Source organism: Garra rufa, chromosome 23 (genome assembly GCF_049309525.1).
Source record: "Garra rufa chromosome 23, GarRuf1.0, whole genome shotgun sequence".
Classification (NCBI taxonomy): domain Eukaryota; kingdom Metazoa; phylum Chordata; class Actinopteri; order Cypriniformes; family Cyprinidae; genus Garra; species Garra rufa.
The window spans coordinates 21,517,441-21,539,866 of NC_133383.1; the positions used below are offsets into that span (position 1 = coordinate 21,517,441).

General features: G+C 35.9%; 1 protein-coding gene across 1 annotated transcript in view; it reads right to left on the minus strand.

The window, feature by feature from the left end:
• The window catches only part of gbe1a (glucan (1,4-alpha-), branching enzyme 1a), a 208,918-nt gene that overhangs the window by 128,589 nt on the left and 57,903 nt on the right, over positions 1 to 22,426 (minus strand). Inside the window, exons 5-7 of the mRNA XM_073829881.1 lie at positions 19,890 to 20,025; positions 15,387 to 15,477; positions 6,226 to 6,435 (exon numbers count right to left, since the gene is read on the minus strand). Coding sequence (XP_073685982.1) covers positions 6,226 to 6,435; positions 15,387 to 15,477; positions 19,890 to 20,025 — 437 coding nt within the window. The remainder of the gene's footprint in view (positions 1 to 6,225; positions 6,436 to 15,386; positions 15,478 to 19,889; positions 20,026 to 22,426) is intronic.

Here is a 22,426-nt window from a genome sequence, read left to right on the forward strand (position 1 = left end):
TTAAATTAAAAAAAGTGTCAGACTGAATGCAACAGCCAATCCTTTTGTATATCAAACCTAATGAGGTCTATTTCCATTTGAGCATTTGCACACACACAGATACACACACGAAATGTGAAACTGTCTACTGTACTTAGATATTAGCTGTGCTGCCATACATGTCTTTTGTTTTGTTCCGTTAGCTTTGGCTCTAGATGTTTGATTTTTTTTTAGCTCTTTGTAATTTTGTTTCAAATTCAGTAATGCATCGCTCGCATCTACCTAATGATGCCTGCTGCCTACGCGTGAAAGGATCGAAAAGGTTTATACCTTTTTAATTTTCATGGGATGAGACATTTTCGAGCAAAACTCAAAGGCTACGACTAATTCGCTTTCATAAAAAACAATTCCTTCAGTCGCTGTTCCGCACGGTCTGACTCGAGGCTGTTGTGACTGACTGCAAAAGACACAGATACCATCTTTCCGGCCATCACAGAGAGTGTCAATGGATTAAAAACAGAGCTCATCAAACATGTAATTAGACTGCAAACAACTCAAGACACAGTGTTAATTACAGAGTGAAGTCTACTGCAGGACAGCTGCTAATACACGCTGACGGCCAGCCAGTACTAACAAAGCTGTCGTCTGAGATGAAATAAACAAGTGTGTATTACAGCATCTGTTGCAGGAGGTTTACTCTTTCAGTCTTCAGGCTTTGTTTTTCACATCTTGTCATGTCTTTTATAGGGGTACAATGGTGCTGTTTTAAAAGGACTGTTGAAAGGAGAACACTGAATGTTGCACTGATAGTGTAAAGTTAAACATTATAATTTTTGTGAGGGATTTGGAAATAAAGTTGAGAATTGCATCACGTTGCCAGATATTTTGAGTTTTCTTAATTTTTTTTTTTTTTTTTTTTTTTTTTAGGCTCAACCATGTTCTGGAAAAAACATAAGGCCTACATAACTACTACTGAGTTTGATCAAAGCCACTTACTGCACACAACCAGTTAAATTACAGTTAATTACAATATTACTTTTAATGTTCCACATCTGCTATTTAAAATGCACCATTTGCACTTTTGCAACAAAACATTTTTCTTTTTTAAATATAATGTCATTTTCAAAAAAAAAAAATCTTGATTTAAACTACATTAAGAATGGCTATTTTTATAATTTATAATATCATTTAACAATATATAATAATAATAATTACAAAAATATTATTAATTACATTCTACAACTTTTTACGAAAACATTTTAAAATAATGGTACAAAATATTTCTAATCAATATTAATTACCTATGTTGGTGTTAAACATTATAATTTTTGTGAGGGATTTGGAAATAAAGTTGAGAAATTGCACGTTGCCAGATATTTTGAGCCTTCTTAAGTTTTTTTTTTAAGCTCAACCATGTTCTGCAAAAAACATAAGGTCTACATAACTACTGCTGAGTTTGATCAAAGCCACCTATTGCACACAACCAGTTAAATTACAGTTAATTACAATATTACTTTTAATGTTCCACATCTGCTATTTAAAATGCACCATTTGCACTTTTGCAACAAAACGTTTTTTTTTTTGTCATTTTCAAAAAAAATCTTGATTTAAACGACATCAAGAATGGCTATTCTTATAATTTATAATATCATTTAACAATATATAATAATAATAATTAAATTTTTTTATTAATTATTATTATTATTAATTATATTATAAAATATTTTAAAATAATGGTACAAAATATTTCTAAACAAATATTAATTATCTATGTTGGTGTGGTTAAAACTAAAAGTAAAAAAAAAAAAAAATGAAATAAAGCTGAAATAAAATAAAATTAAAAATTAATAGATAAAACAAACTTGCAAGGACAAAAAAAATGTACAATAGAAAGTAGAAATATTTCCTTAGCAACTAACTGATAAAAAAGCTTAAACTGAAGTTCTAAAAATCATTAAAACGAAAAGTGAAATAAATTAAAGCTAAATAAAAATATATATGAAAAGCAAACAGCAAACAACATTACTAAAACATAAAGTGAAAACTACAAATACAAAAATATTTTAAATATTCAAAATATTTATATATACTATAATAGTATATAACAATGTTCATTTTGTCAGCCATTTTTAATTTAGTCTTAGTCTTTTAAATGACTTTTAGTCCATGTCAAATGTACTTTTTATGTTATTATCGTATTAAAGTCAACCTTTTCCTGGTTGCCAGATTGCTAAGAAATAAGCATTAACCAGTCAAAAAAAAAAAATCTTTTAACAGAGATTTGATTTGGGGATTTTAACTCTTATCTGGCAACCACAACATGAAAGCTTGCAATTGCAAGTTATAAAGTCAGAATTGTGTAATATAAACTCGCAACTGTGACTTATAAAGTCAGAACTGCGAGATATAAACTCACAATTCCTGACTTTTTTTCTCCGAATTCCGTGATATAAACTCGCAATGTTTTTAGTGAAACAAAAAGGTTCTTCAGATGTTAAAGATCTGAACAAAAAATTTAAACAAAAAAGGTTCTTCTATGGCATTGCACAGCAGCTTTATTTTTAAGAGTGTGTTCTCAGAAATGCAAGTTTATATCTCACAATTCTGACTTAACTCGCAATTGTGAGGTTACATCGCTGAGAAAAAAAAAAGTCAGAATTGTGAGAGATTATTTGCTATAGTTTTCATTAACAAAACGTATTTTAGTTTATAAATAATACTAAAATAACACTGATTATTATTATTATTATTAATTTTATCATTTAATACTAAGATTTTTTTATTATTAAATTTCTTCTGAGTAATAAGAATTATACATGGTCACGTACAAAGCACATTGGAATTTGTTCTAGATGTTGACGTGCTTTGGAAGCCTGTATGAAGCTATTCTTTTATAGAATCCGTCATACGAAACACTGTTCTGCGTTCAGTTTCGGACACGGAGTGTATCAGATCAAGGGACGTCACGGCCGTTTACGGACGCACGGAAGTGAGGCGTGTCTCCTCTGATTGGATTTTAATGGAAATGAGGGTTAGAGGGTCATCCTTCGGCTATTTCCGATGGGCCGTGTCAAATCCATAAGGATAGTCGAAGGAGATGGAGTCGACACAGCTTTCATTTACAATCACCTTCAAAAGACGTAAACACCCGGGAAGAGCGACGCTCATCACTGGTGACTCACTTCAAAACAAAACCAAAAAACTTTTACAGAAGCATTAGACACTTCATTTTCAGGCACTCTGAATTTATGCATGATGAAGAGATGCAAAGGAAAGAGAGAGAGAGGAGATTGTTAGAGGGAATTGACAGAGGTAAGGGGCGGATGAGACAGGCTCATTTACACCACAGAGACGCCAACAACTGCAGCAGGCCACAGATGAAAGACTTTAAAGAAGAATCAATATATTATTGCCACTCCACCAATCCCTCATCACTATCAAAAATAATTGGGGCTGAATAAACACTGAGCGAAAAAAACAACAACAACAGCATCAAAGCCTTCAAACAACAGTCCACAAAATCACAGATTAACAAATAAAACAGAATTAATAAATAAATTATTCACAATACAAAGCTTTGAAACTGTACTGTCTATTGTCCTTTTATTCCATCGCTAAATGATCCTCGGATTTATCTGTAAACAAACATGCACACTCGCATCAAGTTGCATGGTGAGCTACGGAAACAAGTCAAATATCATCATTTAATACATTTAAAAAGAGTATCAAAACCACATTCAAAAACAGTTGAGTAATTAAACTCAAAAATCAAAGACTGATAAATAAAGAATATCAAGACAATGCGTATAAATTGGTAGCTCTCAATTAACCACAATGCAAGTTAATTAAAAGCAAGATTAGAATAGACTGGCTGTTGTTTTTGAGTTTCTCTAAAGAAATGCCAAGCAGCTATTGATCTGTTTGTCTAAATAAGCAATCTGAAATTTATTAAGCATATATAATAACAATGTGCAGGGTATAATGGCATTACATGATTTAAAAACCATCTGCGTTATTTCAAGATTAATTCTACAGGACTGTGCGAATGAGAGCTGAGCTGTTTAATGTGCTTGTTCTTTTATCATTTTTTATGCGTTGTGACATGCAGTTTCCTAGGTTTCAAGACATTTTTTCCTCTTTGAGCACAAGACTAAATCCTAGGCTTAATATTTGATGGCTAAGCGTACTACCAGGAAATTACACAAGAAAGATGATGCTATTGGAAGTATAAAAGCAAGCTTATACACATAAAAATGTTTGGGAAAATTACAACGAAGCAATTAAAGTGTAAACACAATCTAACCACTACATTTTTACGTTTTATGGTTAGCTGTTAAATTCAGTATTGTTGTTAACTAAAGCAAAATTAATTAAAATATAAATATGAAAAAAAGTTAAAACAGTATGTGTGTGTGTGTGTGTGTGTGTGTGTGTGTGTGTGTGTATATATATATATATATATATATAAACCCTAATATAATGACAAAAGCACAGACCACATTTACTTAAACTAAAATTAAAATTCAAAAATCAAAATATTAATTAATACTACAATAGTATATAAAAAAATACATAGTTTTAGTAACGACAGAGACAAAAATAATACAATAACAATTTTACAAAATAAAAAAAAATATTTTGTTAAAATGTTAATGTCTATCGTTTATATATATTATTAAATTAAATAATTATATACCTTATATTTTATTTTACATTTTATGTTGAATAAATGCAATTACTAATAACTGTTATAATAGATAAATAGAATACATAATTTATATTTAAAAAACATATATATACTCAAAGGGGTGGTCTACTGGCTTTTTCAAAGGCTTGATTGTGCCTTGAGGGTGCACTGTAACATGTATTCATGCTTCAATTTTTTTTTTAAATCACATTATTTTCCACATATTTCACCTTTATTCTACACTGCTTTTCTGTTCTAAAAACAATCTGTTGACTTCCTGGTTCTTCAGAAATTCGCAAAAGGCTTTGATTGGTTAGCTGACCCAGTGTGTTGTGATTCACTAACCGCCTAGTGCACACCTAGCCAAATATCTGTCTCCAGAACTACGAGCCTATTACGAAGACTAACCATGGCTCTACTACAGTGGCTGTATAAGCTATAATCAAAGAATAGTTTGCACTGATCACATAAACGCTAACAACCACCAACATTCAAACTTTGCTGGTGACAGGGCAAAGTTTATGAAAATTTCAGGGGTTTGTGATGTCACTAACCCAGGAAGTAGCTTGTTGAAGTCCCTACCAGCCGTTTGTTGTATGCCAAAGCAAATCATGTAAAACACAATTTCTCCGTTTGTACTGAACTTAAAGCTTTGTAACTTTGCAAATGTTGTTGATGATCAAACAGGCAAATAGGTAGCTACATCATGAAATTAGCTCTTCAGACAACACTTACGTGTGACTAAACAGCTACATACTGCACAAAAAGTCAATTATTCTTTCAGTTGTGATAAAAAGCAATAATCTAAAGAATGATGACCAGTAACGTTTCCCCTCTAGTACAGCAGATATTCCATCCCTTCTCTACCAAGCTATGTAAAAACGTTAAAATATCGCCAGTGGGGAACAGGAACCAGGGGGAAAAAAAACACAAAAGCAGCGAGGGAACAAAAGGCATACGGCCAGAATCAATAACAAAGATATGACCAAAAATCAATGTTCATTCGCAGAGGTAACCGCCAGACAGGACTATCATTTTGGTGGGTGAGGCATGACTCTTCAGATTCAAACAACAATGATGTGAAATCCCATTACAGAAGAGGGCAACGGAGGGCAGCACTGAGACCTCTAATGGATCAGCGCTGAGAGGTGGCGTAAAGAGAGCCTGTCATCGCAGAGACAGAGATGAGCAGAGGGGAGAAGAAAGACGAGGGACGGGAGAAATTTCTTAAGATTATTCTTGAGAAGTAGGCGACATGGATTGAAGATTTACCAAAAAAAAAGCTTGTTTGCAAACCGTGAAGTACCGCATACGAGGTGTGTCACACTTGCCCAGTAATCAAAGTGGATCATATAGGTGAACGACTGTGATGGTTCAGGAAACACTGTAGTACCTCTTAGACTTCTTAAGATGCCATTAAGATCCATTAGTGCTCCATTAGCATGTGAAAGCTTGCGGAAAACTCAAGGGCTGTTTGATATTCACAAATGAGAACTAATTGAACAGGACAAGAGTTGGGAATGTGAGCAGAATGTATTCAGCTTGAATATTTGGTTCACCTGGAGTAATTGAAGAGTCGGCTGCCCCAGAGCGAGTGGTTTCCTCTGGAGCCTTCGTGAAAGAAGCAGGAGTCTGTCCCGTCGAAGTAGTTCAGCCCGTCTTCTGTGTTGCTGGAGGCGTGACTGTGGACCACGTCCAGAAGAACCGTGATGCCCATGGAGTGTGCGGTATCAATCAGTTGCTTCAGATCATCAGGAGTGCCAAAGCGGCTGAGGAAAAGAGAATATGTGGTTTTTTTAAAGGTTGAAGGTTATGAGGTAGTGTAAGCCAGTTGATACAGATCTTAAGTGGTAACTGAAAGGCTCTAGGTTAAAATCTCACCAAGGTTGAACCAGGATCATTACAAGTTTTGACCCTTCGCAGGGAGCTTGATTGACAGGCGATCTGACCAATTATACAGTGCCTTGCAAAAGTATTCATGCCCCTTCATTTTTTTCACGTTTTGTTGCAGCATTATGATAAACTGCTTTAAATTAGTTTTCCCCCACATCAATTTACACTCCATAGACCATAATAATGACAAAGAAAAAACCAGATTAGCAAATTTTACAAATTAGGCAGTTATCTTGACCTCAGGACTTGGTTTTTGCTCTGATATGCATTTTCAGCTGTTAGACCTTTTCTGAGAGGTGTGTGCCTTTCTAAATCATACTCATTCAAATGAATTTTCCAAAGTTTAACTCCACTCGAAGTGTAGTAACATCTAGAAGCAACATGAATGCTCCTGAGCTGAATTTCGAGTGTCCCAGAAAAGGGTATGAATACTTATGCAACGGGATCTTTTCAGTTTTTTATTTCTAATAAATTTGCAAAGTTGTTACAGTAGGGGTGAGCGGGGCACAAACTAACGCGGGGTTAATTGTAACACGCGTGGTTTAAATATTTCCACACACGCTAGCATAACCAAATTTATGGTGTTTACTAGTTGCCATAGCAACACTATGCAGAGAAAAAAGAGCGCCAGAATTCAAAAGCCTTTTGAAGATATCGCTGAATATTTATTTTACCATAGTAAAAGTACATTTCTGGCTGAAGTAAACTTTTCATTTCAGTTTTAAATATTCATTTAAAATTAGACAAATCTGCTATTATTTTAATCTCCAATTTGTTATTTATCAGTTTAGATAGTTTATTAATGCTTGACAAACCGGCAGAAGACACTAACCTGTTTTAAACTCCAGTCGCGCAGATGGGGAAAGATGTAACACTGTGTTACAATATTCCCCGCTGTTATTAAACTATGCTATTCTATGACATTAGCGGTGCAGTTTACACGATTTACTTCTAAGGATTTCGATAAGATACCTCAAGAAACAGGTGAATAAAGGCTGACAATCAATGTTTAATGTTCAGAAGTTATTATTTCAAGTAATGTAAAGCATTTTGGCTCGTTTATGTGTGTCGTGTTCTATGAGAGCTGTGTGTGGAGGAGTGGAGTGTTCTTCTGAATGTCTAAATGTGTTTCATCTAGCTGTCCACATTGTTTTGAACTACTGTACAGCTGTGTGTTGCAATCAGGGCCGTTCAAAGCATTGTTGCAATGTGTTCATTTTCAAACTCCAAAATTAGATCATTTTTATTTTTTTAAAAAACGTCATTACTTCATTTGAAAAAGTTAACTCATGTATTTTACTGACAAAATATTTTAGTTTGTTGTGTATATTTTTTTCATTCGATCAGATAACATTTTAAGCTGTCATATGGTCGTGTTACAACGTGCCCCTCAGATGTTACAATGTACCCCACCTACGGGGCATGTTGTCACGTTTCACTTCCTTTCTTTTGAGGCAAATAACGAAAAACATATACACTGTAAATATGAAACAAAGCGATATATTTGTACTAGACAAGTGTGAAAATAACGTGGATAAAAAATTGTACTCTGAACCCCACGTGGATTTACATAAACCGCGAAATTCAAAAAGTGTTAGGTTGTGCCCCGCTCTCCCCTACAAACCTGTTTTGTGATTTGTCATTATGGTGTATGAGATGTAGATTGATGTGGAAAAAAAGTAATTTAAAGCAGTTTAACAATGCTGCAACAAAACAAAATGTGAAAAAAAATTAAGGGGTATGAATACTTTTGCAAGGCACTGTATTGCTAAAACTGCCATTTTGTCCAACAAACAAATCAGACGAGAGAGTAGATTATCTTCGGTGGGTTTAAACTTGAAAAGCTTTCAAATTTGGTCTTTTTTAAGAAATTCAAATGATAAATACAGTTTTGTGGCTCTTTAACTTTAAGCCGTACTGCCTCAGTTCAAGTGGCAAGTGAACCGATCATCTCTTCCTCTTTATAGGATGAAATAAACATTAATGAACATCAGAAGGTATCTTTTTTCAATGCTGAGAGACGACAATGTGTAGCATTTTCAAGTTCAAGTCCACCAACGTTATTCTACTCTCTTGTCTGGTTTGTTTTTCCAACAAAATGGCAGATTCGTTATTATGATTGGCCAGATCACCTGTCAATCAAACATCCAGTGAAGGCTTAATTGGTCCATGAGCAAAACACTTAATTAGTTTACTCCATGGGGATTGTCCATCCAATTGTATGTTGCTTGGGATAAAAAGGTCAGCTGATTAACTAATTAGCAGCTAACTGAAAAATTATACTATCCACATGCTTTGACATTTACCTTTGATGAAGAAATAATATAACAGGAAAGGAGACGTCCGGCAGGATTGGGAAACAAAAAACATTTCTTAATAATAATAATAATAATAATAATAATAATAATAATAATAATAATAATAATAATAATAATAAAACGGGGTATAAAAATTTAATTCAGTTAATTAATATAATTGCTAAATTAATATAAATTAGTTAAAATAAATGAATTATGGTAATTACATTAAATTAGCATTATGCATTTTGTTACAATCAGTTGCATTTTATAAAAATTAATATACTAACAAATTAACGAAATATTATAACTTTTTTTATAATTAAAAAATATTTTGTTCAAGTTTGTTAATGTTGTTAACTACTATGCTGTATATTACTTATTTGCTGCAAAAAATGATTTTCTTACTAAATATTTTTGTCTTGTTTTCTAGTATAAATATCTAAAAATTCTTGAATCAAAATGCATTTACTTGACAAATAAATTGGCTTAAATTATAATGACTTGTTTTCTGTTAGTTTTTGCTTAAAACATCACCTTAGCCATAAATGCCTGTACTACAGGGAAAAACTATGTTGATTATCACCTAATGACATTTTGTGATTTATATGTTGCTTGCAAAATACAATAATATGTACTCGTAAGAACCTACTAACTAACTGCTAAATCTAGTCAAACCAAAGATAAATTAAGTCGCTCCTACAGAATAAAAAAAGCAAGTGGATTCTGAATTCTAAAATCACAAAGCAAATATTCACTCCAAACTCCCAGCATGCCCAGTGCTGTATCTACTCCGTGGGGTTAAAAGATATCAGGACAAAGAACAAGTAAAGTGAGAAGAGAGCTAATGATATTCCAAGTCACCTCCCTTGCTCGCTCCCTCCACCCAGCAGAAAGAGGAATAGGTCTTAAATGTGCATGAGTGATCAATCATGAGTGAAATTACTCTGTATACATTGCACTTTATCTGGACTGGTCCACCACTGCCGGCCGCCTCAGCCAGCCAAAGCCAAATAAAGATTCCCAATGACTCTGTCATATCTTATTAGGTTGAGGGAGTTGCTCACTCCCCACATTCAAAGATGCAATTTTCTTTCATGAGAGTTTATTTATTTTGGAGACCCAATTCTGTTTTTTACTATTGTTATTTATCGGGGCTTTCTTCTATTTGGGGATTAGCGGCAAATGTGTTTACAGTAAGATTACTGCCCTTGACAGAGGACCTCATCCTGATTTAAAGACTGGAATTACTGCTGCATGGGCTGAGAGACAACCCCACCAAACCCTCAGCTCTAAAGGAAAATGAAAAGCATTTAGATACTGTCACACACTCAGTCTACCAGGCCTTGTAGATATAACGCTAATAAATAAAATGTGACCAGGGCACAGCATGCTAATGCGTTTTGGTGAAGGAGAAGTCCATGTTCTCGCCATATCCGGAACAACTAGATCTGAAGTCCCGAGGTGAATATAATTTCCTTAAAAACACAATGCATAACCGCTTTGGTGACTTTAACGCTGTTAGTGGTCCAACAGCTTCAAGAGGGAAACACAATGTATCCTGTACAGCAGCGGTCATGTTTTATTCTATAGTTTTGACCAGGTTTTGAGGATGTGTCAGTATTTTGTCTCTGTTCTGTTCTGTTTTCCCAAAGTTTTCCCCCTTCTGTTTCTAGTCCATTTGGTTTAGTCCTTGTCTCCCCCTCTTGGTTCATGTTCAGTTGGTTTAGTCTATGCCCATATTTGTATTTCCCCCTCGTCATCTCGTTATCTTGTTTGTTACCACGCCCTATGTTCTGTGTATTTAAGTCTGTGTCTGATCACTCCCAGCTGTCCGTCGTTGATGTTACATGTGCTCGTTTTATGCTCCTGGTTTTTGTTTGTTTGTTATTATAGTCAGTGTTTTGTTTAAATAAACTTATATAATTTCATTTACTCCGGTTCTCCTCCTCCATCTCCACTCCTCAACCCAGCCAGACTGTGACAGAACGACGGACCAAGACAAAGAAATATGACCTGGGCTGAGGACAAACTATGGAACCTCCAGCAAGGTGAGCGTTCACTGGAAGAATATGTGGAGGAGTTTCTGAGTATTTACCATCTGGTGAGATGGAGTGATAAAATGATCAACGCATGCTTCCAGATGGGACTCAAAGATGATTATTTGTTCCAGTTGATTACTCCAAATGATTGCTACCGTCCCGTAGCAGATTTTGTAAATTTCGTTCTCGATTTGTGTGGTTCCTCGTTCCAAGTCATGGTGGAGGATAGTAATCCTCCTCCCATCTGGAAGCCTGCAATCACCCCCATCTCACCAAAAGCCAGAACCCTCCGCATATCACTCCAGCGACCTCACCCCCTCCTTGCCTCCCACGTGTCCCCAAGTCCTCCTAAGCCCCACGTTGGTCCTCAGCCCAGTACCTCAGGCAGCTGCGTCAGCTCACAAAATGGCCACCACGTCAACGTCAGCTCACAAAAGGGCTGCCACGTCAGAGTCTGCAAGCAAGATGGCTGCCACGTCAGAGTCTGCAAGCAAGATGGCTGCCACGTCAGAGTCTGCAAGCAAGATGGCTGCCACGTCAGAGTCTGCAAGCAAGATGGCTGCCACGTCAGAGTCTGCAAGCAAGATGGCTGCCACGTCAGAGTCTGCAAGCAAGATGGCTGCCACGTCAGAGTCTGCAAGCAAGATGGCTGCCACGTCAGAGTCTGCAAGCAAGATGGCTGCCACGTCAGAGTCTGCAAGCAGGCTCCGTTCCTGAGTTCCTGGCCAAGATGGTCGCCAAGCCTGAATCCCTGGCCAAGATGGCCTCTGTTCCAGAGTTCTTGGCCAAGATGGACACCAAGCCTGAATCCCTGGCCAAGATGGCCGCCGTTCCTGAGTCCCCGGCCAAGATGGCCGCCAAGCCTGAGTCCCCGGCCAAGATGGCCGCCAAGCCTGAATCTGCACCCAAGATGGCTACTGCCAAGTCAGAGTCTCCGCTGGTTCCGCCCAGCCTCCCAGAGTCTCCGCTGGTTCCTCCCAGAGTCTCCGCTGGTTCCGCCCAGCCTCCCAGAGTCTCCGCTGGTTCCGCCCAGCCCTCCAGTGACCGCGCCGCCAGAGCGCCCTCCAGTGACCGCGCCGCCAGAGCGCCCTCCAGTGACCGCTCGCCCAGAGCTTGCTCCTTCAGTGTCTCCGCTGGAGACGCCCAGCCCTCCTGAATCTCCGCTGGGGTCGTCCAGCCGTCCAGAGCCCGCTCCTCGAGCGCCGTCCAGAGCCCGCTCCTCAAGAGCCAGCGCGCCCTCCAGAGCCGGAGCTCTCTCCTGCGCGCCCTCCAGAGCCGGAGCTCTCTCCTGCGCGCCCTTCCGTGCTTTCCTGGGTGGACTATGTCCTAGGTTCCCCCAAGAAAATTTTGGGGGAGGGGGCTACTCCCCTGATCAGCCATGGCCACCTGGACTGTTTACCCGGCCATGGCCACCTGGACTGTTTACCCGACCATGGCTTCCTGAGCCCCCAGATCCGCCATGGCCTCCCGGACTATTTACCCGGCCATGGCTTCCTGATCCCCCGGATCTGCCATGGCCCCCCGGACTGTTTACCCGGCCATGGCTTCCTGATCCCCCAGACCCACCATGGCCTATTGGACTGTATGCCCTGGAGACCGCCCCTGTATCCTGTGTTCCCTGTATCCCTGTCTAGCGGTCTCCAGGGCGCCCACCCTCCCTCCCCAATGGATGTTAGACGGCGCGTCCCTTTTGGGGAGGGGGGTGTAATGTCAGTATTTTGTCTCTGTTCTGTTTTCCCAATGTTTTTCCCCTTCTGTTTCTAGTCCATTTGGTTTAGTCCTTGTCTCCCCCTTTTGGTTCATGTTCAGTTGGTTTAGTCTATGCCCATATTTGTATTTCCCCCTCGTTATCTTGTTACCACGCCCTATGTTCTGTGTATTTAAGTCTGTGTCTGATCACTCCCAGCTGTCCGTCGTTGATGTTACATGTGCTCGTTTTATGCTCCTGGTTTTTGTTTGTTATTATAGTCAGTGTTTTGTTTAAATAAACTTATATCATTTCATTTACTCCGGTTCTCCTCCTCCATCTCCACTCCTCAACCCAGCCAGACTGTGACAGGATGATGCTTGGTGATACAAGTGATATGGGAAGGTTTTACCTACTTCTGAAAACTTAACAAGTCTGCTGATGGTATTATATTATTTCTGGGTCATGACCCACCAGTTAAGAGCCCTGTTAGACACTGCTACAGTGACTACACATTTTATTTAACAAAACAGCTTTGGTTTGTAGGTAAGGGATTTGAACCTACAACCTTTCGGTTACCAGCCCAATTCTTTATCCACCAAGCCTCACATAATAAATGTAAACTTTAATTGCCAGAAACTATATTTTGAACTACATTTCAAGCCTACTTAGGAACATACACTCAAATCTTTAGGTCATGGGTTCAATTCCCAGGGAATGCATGAACTGATTAAGGGCCAGATTTACAAAACAGGGCAAATTAATGTTAGAGCGCAATTCCATATAAGTGCCGATGGGAGGAGAAAATTCTGTGTGTCATTTACTAACAATGCACACATTAAAGAACACATACGCAGCCAGATCATTTCCAGAGCAGGCTGCGTATCATATTTAAGACATGATTTTTTTGGGGGGCATTAAATAATAATGAAAATACCAGTAACTTGACGAGCGCAAATGGTAATAAATCGCGTTGCGTGATTTATTTTATTACTCTACTCCAAAGGATTTTGCGTCTGAAAGGGAAACCCCTACAAATGCATATTTAATAAGGTCAGGTGCAAAAATAACTGTGTCCATGCCTTTAGTAAATACTAACAGTACTATTTAAAAGCCAAAAGACGGTTTGCACTGGTGCAAGCTGTTAGTAAATTTGGCCCTAAGTCTGCTTAAAGTCTTTACTCATGACTAAAACAATTTTATAGCACCCCAACACAAATTACACATTATTTAGTTGATAAGGGATGTGAACCGACAACCTTTTGGTGACCAGCCCAATTCTTTATCCACCAAGCCTCACACATAAATGCAACCTTTAATTGCCAGAAAATGGTATGTGAACTATATTTCAAGTCAACATAGGGATATACATTCAAACCTTTAGGTCATGGGTTTGATTCCCAGGCAATGCATGAACTGATTAAATACCAGTAACTTGACGAGTACAAATGTTAGTAAATCACGTTGCGTGATTCATTTTAATACTCTCCTCCCATAGATTTTGCGTCTAAAAGGCACTACAAATGCATATTCAATAAGGTCAGGTGCAAAAATAACTGTGTCGATGCCTTTTTAGTGCTAATTCTTCACTGCAAGTCTTTAGTAAATCCTGACAGTACTATTTTAACGCCAAAAGACTGTTTGCGCGGACATAAGCTGTTAGTAAATCTGGCCCCAGGTCTGCTTAAAGGGAAACCCCTACAAATGCATATTCAATAAGGTCAGGTGCAAAAATAACTGTCCACACCTTTTTTAATACTAATTCTTTACTGTGCGTCTTTAATAAATCCTGACAGTACTATTTTAATGCCAAAAGGTGGTTTGCTTTGGCGCAAGCTGTTAGTAAATTTGGCCCTAAGTCTGCTTAAAGTCTTTACTCATGACTAAAACAATTTTATACACAAATTACACATTATTTAGTTGATAAGGGATGTGAACCGACAACCTTTTGGTGACCAGCCCAATTCTTTATCCACCAAGCCTCACACATAAATGCAACCTTTAATTGCCAGAAAATGGTATGTGAACTATATTTCAAGTCAACATAGGGATATACATTCAAACCTTTAGGTCATGGGTTCAATTCCCAGGAAATGCATTAACTGATTAACTTAACTGAAAGTGCCAGATTTACTAAACAGGGCAAATTAGTTTTAGAGCGCAATTCCATATAAGTGCCGATGGGAGGAGAAAATTCTGCGTGTCATTTACTAACAATGCGCACATTAAAGAACACCAACGCAGCCAGATCATTTCCATAATGACCAGCACAATCTACTAAGAGCAGCGCAAATTACCGCCTGATTTAAGATATGACTTTTTGGGGCATTAAATAAAGATGCAAATACCAGTAACTTGAGCGCAAATGCACATTCAATAATGTGTCCATGCCTTTAGTAAATCCTGACAGTACTATTTTAATGGCAAAAGATGGTTTGTGCTGGCATAAGCTGTTAGTAAATTTGGCTCAAAGCCTGCTTAAGGTCTTTACTCATGACTAAAACTATTTTATAGCACCCCAACTCAAATAACACATTATTTAGTTAATAAGGATTTGAACCTACAACCTTTCAGTTACCAGCTCAAATTTTTTATCCACCAAGCATCACACATAAATGCAACCTTTAATTGCCAGAAACATAATATGTGAATTATATTTCAAGTCTACTTAGGGATATACATTCAAATCTCTTAGGTCATGGGTTCGATTCTCAGGGAATACATGAAGTGCTAAAAAGTATCCGTTGAATGCAAGTCAGTTTGGATAAAAGCATCTTCCAAATGCAGAAATGTAAATGTACCTGGAAGCTGCAAAGAAGTTAGTGACTTGATAGCCGAAGCTTGCATAGTAGGCATGTTCCATGACTGCCATGAGCTGAACACAGTTGTATCCTGAGATAAAAATACATAGGGAAAAAAGTGTAGAAAAGCATTTTAAATCAGTTTTACAGTCAAAAGACCTTCAACAAAACAAGATCTTTAAAGTGAACACACATCTAAAGCGTGATCATCTAAAGTGTTGCGACATCCACACTGGAAAATGTAAATTAATTAAAACGTAATTAAAAATGAGTGAAACCAAAGCATAAGATTAAATGTCACCTGCAGCACGATCTGAATCTTCAGTGGCAAAACGGCAACATGATAAATTACAATTAAGTTGATATTTTTCATGAAAAGAATATGTGAACAGTGTAAACACTTTCTGTGAATAGTAAGCCTGTGATAGAAAGATTTTGATAAAGAACTTCAAAGTTTGGAGGATCTGGTCCTGGTCCTGAGGCTTAAGTTCACCTCCTCCTCACCAGCTCCTGTAAACTACATCCTATAACATCCAGACCTGTGGAAAACTCAAACACACTCTCACACATTAGGACCTGAAAGAGAACTGACAGATGACTGCTGTTCAACAGCTCAATCATACACATCCTTTAAAGAGATTGTTCACCCAAAAATTAAAATTCTGTCATTAATTACTCACCATCATGTCGTTCCAAACCCGTAGGACCTACGTTCATCTTCAGAACACAAATACCACAGGCATGTGTCCTGATACTCTCGTAAGCATGTGTCGAAGCTGACACGGAAGAGAAGAAATTGTTGAATAAATTATCGTGGCTGCATTAAATTACAGTTGAACCACTGATTTTGATTTGTGGTAGTTGCATTGCTGTCTATGCAAGGTCAGAACGCTCGGATTTCATAAAAAATATCTTAATTTGTGTTCCAAAGATGAACAAAGGTCTCATGGGTTTGGACATGAGGGTAAGTAAATGATTAGAGAATTTATATTTTTGGGTAAACCATCCGTTCAAAAATTTGGATAAATTAACCATTCTATTGGTATTTTTCATAGGTATTTAAAACTAAATGTTGATTTAACAAAATAATAGGTTGTTTTTCTGTCTGAATTATGTAATTCTTTATAACTGTGTGTTGCAATTAGTCTCAGAGAACTGAGGTGAAACAGTAATGACTAAAAAGCTTTTTCCCTTTTCAGCTCACTCAATCTTGCTCCACCGCGTCCCTAACAAAGGTCATTTTGACATTTTTTACGAGTCCTTTTACAAAAAACAATACCATAAAACCAATTCCAGGATTCAATAACATCAAATCAGACTGCTGTGAGTCCAGGCAAACTTAAACTTATTACCCTCCTCCTTTAACAAGTATATCTAAAGCATTTGTCATAGCTGAGATTTAAGTAAATACATTTAAATCCTACACAGGTGCTTTGAGCACTGTCTTATCTTCCAACTGAACATTATCACAGTGTTTGATGCTTGAGAACGGCACCAAAATATATTCATGTTTCATAAAGTGTGCTCATAATATCAAAAGGAAAATGTACTGGTAGTGCCATCATTTTTTTTACAAACACTTTGAGCAGCAAATCAGCATATTAGAATGATTTCTGAAAACTGGGAAATGGATGCTGAAAATACATTAAAATAGTTATAATATTTCACAATATTACTGTTTTAATGAAATTTTCCAAATATCTTATTTTGAGAAAAGAGTCTGTAGCAACATCAGGCTGAGTAAATAATGATAGAAGCTTCATTCTAGGCAAAAAAATATTACCTTAAAAATACAAGTGATCATCAAGAACCACATTTTTTGAATACACGTGTTGTCACTTATATCTTGCAGTAGTCGTGACTGTACCTCAGTCGTCTGAGATGCTAACCATTGTTTGCGCTCTCACAGCATACTGCTAAATAAGCTAGACTTGCCTTCCTCTTATTCTGTGATACTTGCGTTTAGCTTCTTTTGTTTGTCAATCACTCTTTCTTATGGATGTTGATTAAATCACAGTACAAAGGATGCTTTTGTGTCCCACTCATCTGACTCAGTCCTTCCTCCGTCGCTAAATCTGTTCGTCAATGGATTTAAACATTAGACCTGTCAAGCAACAATTTATCATGTAGTACACAAAAAAAAAAAAAAACATGATAACTCAAGGGCAGCCCATATGTAACGTATAATAATTTGTCAACCTTATTTTCCAAACTGAACATTTCCTTTCACTACATTTGTTTTGATATTCAATGCCTTTTTTTTAAAGCAAAGACTTTAGAGGACTTTGAGTGTTCTATAGTGCTTGTTAACATTAAACTTTTTATATTAAAAGTCCATTTCCACTTGTATTTCTGTGCAACTAGAAAATATCTTAGAAATAATTTCCTCGATAATTTTTTTTCAGGGAAAAATAAGACATGAAAAGATTTAAGGGCAAAATAAGGGCACCACCGTTTTTAAGCTAGTGCCAAAAAGCTGTTCCATTAGGAGACAAAGTGCAGCTTTGCTTTTGTTGCTTTCTGGAGGGTTGAGGAGCACATTAACCGAGGCACAGAACCCCGGGGAGTGCGCCGATCACGAGAGAGAGCAGTCAAAAAAGCCTCACTATTTTAACACCCGTTTAAGGGGTGAAAAATAATTTTACGCTAACTAACTCTCTGCTTACAAACAGATTTGCTCCAGGCAAAGGTTAACGCTTCAGCCCTCGAGAAAACAAACAACAGAAGGTTATGTTTTATGGATCAGACCAATGCAATGAACACTAATGTTTAAGGCACCTTCTGTAATCCCCTCAGCTCAAAAAAACTCATTTGGAACCTTCTGACAAAGTAATTGTAGGCTGGCTTTCTCTCAGGCTTCCATGTCAAAAGCTCTGTAAGGGAACAATCATGGGAAACGGCTCTCCATGCGGTAATGGAATCACTCGAGGCTGCAGCTGTTCTCACATCTGCTAACTAAACTTAACAGTTCCGCTTGCGACGCTTAGTGTGATATTCCACATGGAACTGCTTGGCGTCTGCCTCTTTTGCTTCATTTGTTGCCGCTGTATACTGTATGCATGATCTTTTTAGCTGGCATCTCGAGCTGTTTTCTTAGAACTATGCTCTATAGGTTTTCTTAGAGGATGCAAGGAAGGCAGTACTTCCTAAAACAGAATAAGGATGACAAATGTGACCAAATATGAGATCAAATGGCATTTATGTTATGTTTACACAACAGTTCGACCGACGGCATGAGTATCTTTAAAACCCATCTTTTTTGCTTTGTTACTTCCTTCCGCCATGGATTCAAATCTCAAGTTGACAGTTTAACAGCTAAGCCCAAGCCTCTGTTACTAATTTTAAAGAACTAGTAACTAACTTTAGAACTAGTAATGAAGGAACGCTGCATTAATTCATTAAATTATTGTATTACTTTATTGAAAGCTGAATTATGTAGAGTATTACGAGAGAGATGAGTGTAATTACCTGCATCTGATACCAGCATTCATTCTTCAGCTCAATCTCATATTCACAATAAAACTTTAGGTTGGATGTCTGCTGAGGAAAGCGATATACATCCTGTCCTGTTTTCAGCGAGGGCAGGTGTTTGAAAAAAATTGTTATTATAGGAAGTAGGGATGTGCACAAATAGTAAATCCATATTCAGAAAGGCATGGACAATGATTGAGATTGATTTTATTGAATTGTTAATTCATAATTATCATTTAGTTTTTGGGGAGTCGCAACACATGACATTTTACAGCCTGAACTAACCTTGCTTGGTTATAAAATAACAAGTTTTATTAATATTTTTAATAACATATTGACCTTTAAACACAGTCATGCTGAATTAAACAACTTTGGATTTTAGATTTTAATGTTTTGTTCAAATATAAATAAGCAGTGAAGCATGTTTTTCTAAGAAATAATAATAAAAGATTATTTAGATCTGCTTTTAATCAAGTTTTTACTAAGAATGAAAGTTTTTTTCTTCATTATAATATCAGGACAATTGTATCATGCTGGCATTTGACTTTATCCCACAGAAAAAAAAAAAAAAAAGAAATTTAGAAATTAAAAACATGATCATAAGTGGTGTATCCAAGTCTTTGAATGCATGAATTGCATTCTTTATAAATTAATAGAGGGTCATGCAATGACCCTAATGTTTCTAAGGTAACACTCTCCAGCAGCTTTTAGTTATAATTCTTTGCTGCCTGCTAGTGTAGTGATAAATAAAGCATAAGATAAACACACCCACACTGTGTAACAAAATAAAACACATGCTCAGTCTGCCATAACTAAGTGTATTTCTTTCAAATCCGATGTAGCAAAATCACCTTGCTCATATGGATTCTTTGATCAACAGTAAGTTTTTTCTTAAAGCCTAAAGATTTCTTCAGGCCCGGGAGTTCAGGGTTAGCGATGGGCCCTTGGAGAGGGGTGTGTTCCACTTTGCTTGGTTTGTATCATTTTTGACGTTTGTGTTTTGTCAGTGTTTCTGTAGATTTCATCACTCACCAAGATCCTTAATGCGAGGAAGCACATCTCTGGTGAAGTTTTTGTACGAGGCAATCTTTTCCTCAGGCGAACTGATGCCCACATGGGCCTCATAGATACGAAGACTGCTGGGCCGTGGGGGTCTGGGGTGCTGGAACTGGGGGCGAGAAAGAAGAAAGGTTAGAGAGAGAAAGGGCCCAGATATCAATCCACTCTTCTTCAGTGAGCTTTGATGAGAGATTTTGCTAGAAGGTTCTGCTGAGCATCTGGGTTACCTCAAACATCCTGATGCAACACAATACAAATATTTGACTTGATTGAACGCTTGCAACAATACAATGGAGACTTGTATTGTATTCTCAGTCTAAACCTACAGCTCGGAGCTTGAAAATGTAGAAAATGCAACTTAGAACAAACTTTTATTTTTATTTATTTACTATTTATTTATATTTTTTATTCAAAGTTTTGTCATCCACAACAATGCAAATATAACATAATATAATTCATAGATTTATGTGAATAATCTGATTAATTCATAAACATATTATTTAATTCCTTTTAAAAAAGGAATATTGTATAATGTAATATTTATTTATTATTATTTTTATTTAAAGTTTTGTGATCCACAACAATGCAAATATATAATATAATATAATATAATATAATATAATATAATATAATAATTTAATATAATTCATAAATTAATGTGAATAATCTGATTAATTCATAACCATATTAATTAATTAATTATATATATATATATATATATATATATATATATATATATATATATATATATATATATATATATATATATATATATATTATAGTTAGGACTGACTTATTGTAATATAATCTAATATAACACATCTATTATTTATTGATTTATGTGTTATCCCTTACAAACAGGAATATATTATATTATATTATATTATATTATATTATATTATATTATATTATATTATATTATATTATATTATATTATATGAAGAAAATGCAGCTTACAACAAAATTACCTATTTATTATTTTTTATTCAAAATTTTGTCATCCACAACAATGCACATATAATAGAATAGAATAGAATAGAATAGAATAGAATAGAACAGAATAGAATAGAATATATAATAATGTATTGCTTTATGTGATTAATATTATTAATCCAGCACCATATTTTTCATGAATTAAAATGATTATATTATATTATATTATATTATATTATATTATATTATATTATATTATATTATATGTAGAAAATGCAGCATATATATATATATATATATATATAATTTATATAATATATAATTATATTATATTATATTATAATGATTATAATTAATGCATATATATATATATATATTATATATATTATAGTTAGGACTGACTTATTGTAATATAATATAATATAATATAATATAGCGCATCTTTTGTTTAGTGGTTTATGTGTTATCCTTTACAAACAGGAATATTATATTATATTATATTATATTATATTATATTATATTATATTACATTATGTTACATTATATTATATTGTCTAGATTTATTACCATATTATTTAGTTTATAAAAGACATATTATATTATATTATAGTTAGGACTGACTTATTGCAATATAATGTAATATAACACATCTATTATTTATTGATTTATGTGTTATCCCTTACAAACAGGAATGCATTATATTATATTATATTTATTATATTATATTATATTACATATTGTTATAAGTAATATTATATAATAATATAATAATAACAAAATAATCTGATTAATTAATCACCATATTAATTAATAATAAAGATAATACTAAAAAGTTTATTTTAAAAGAAAAGGCCATTCTGAATGCAAGATCATTTTATCTTAGTTTTAGTATGCCAATCTTTTTGGTTTTATTGCCAGACATAACATAGGCAATTACATATATAGCCACACAGAAGTAAAATGCAAAAAAAAGAAAGCTAAACCAATTGTGGCTCACTGAAAAGAGTGCCATTTCCAGAAAGCAAAAAGCAATATTTCCTGCCTTTAATCATGCAGCAGCCGCTATAACTGCCAGATGACATTGTGTCACCAATTCATCTCCTGTAAAAAACTAGATTATGAGCATGATGCCATTGACCAGTCGCTGTATGAATGTCTGATGCCATGAATAGATATCAAAGGAAAGTATGTCTCATTGTCATGTGGAAGTACCACCCATATCAAAGCTGTTTGCAAATGCTTCTTCAGCGAAACGAAGATATCAAGAGGGAGAAAGCAATTGTTGAATCACCTCTGTTTGGCTGTTTAATGTGGCGGGCCACTTAAGAGAAGGCGGTTTCGAGTGTCATTACCAACACGGAAGAGGGGTCGCCATAAGAGCGGGATGCTTCAGAGATGCTAATGGCTACTGATGATAAATAGTCGAGAGACACAGGAAGGCCACATGCTCGCCTGAACAACATCACGGTCCTGCAAACATTTCCTCCCGCTTTGACTTCTATTGTAAACTACCTCCACCCCAAAAACAAATAGTGAGTTTTGAAGGAGATTGATAATAAACAGGTAATTCTTTTAGC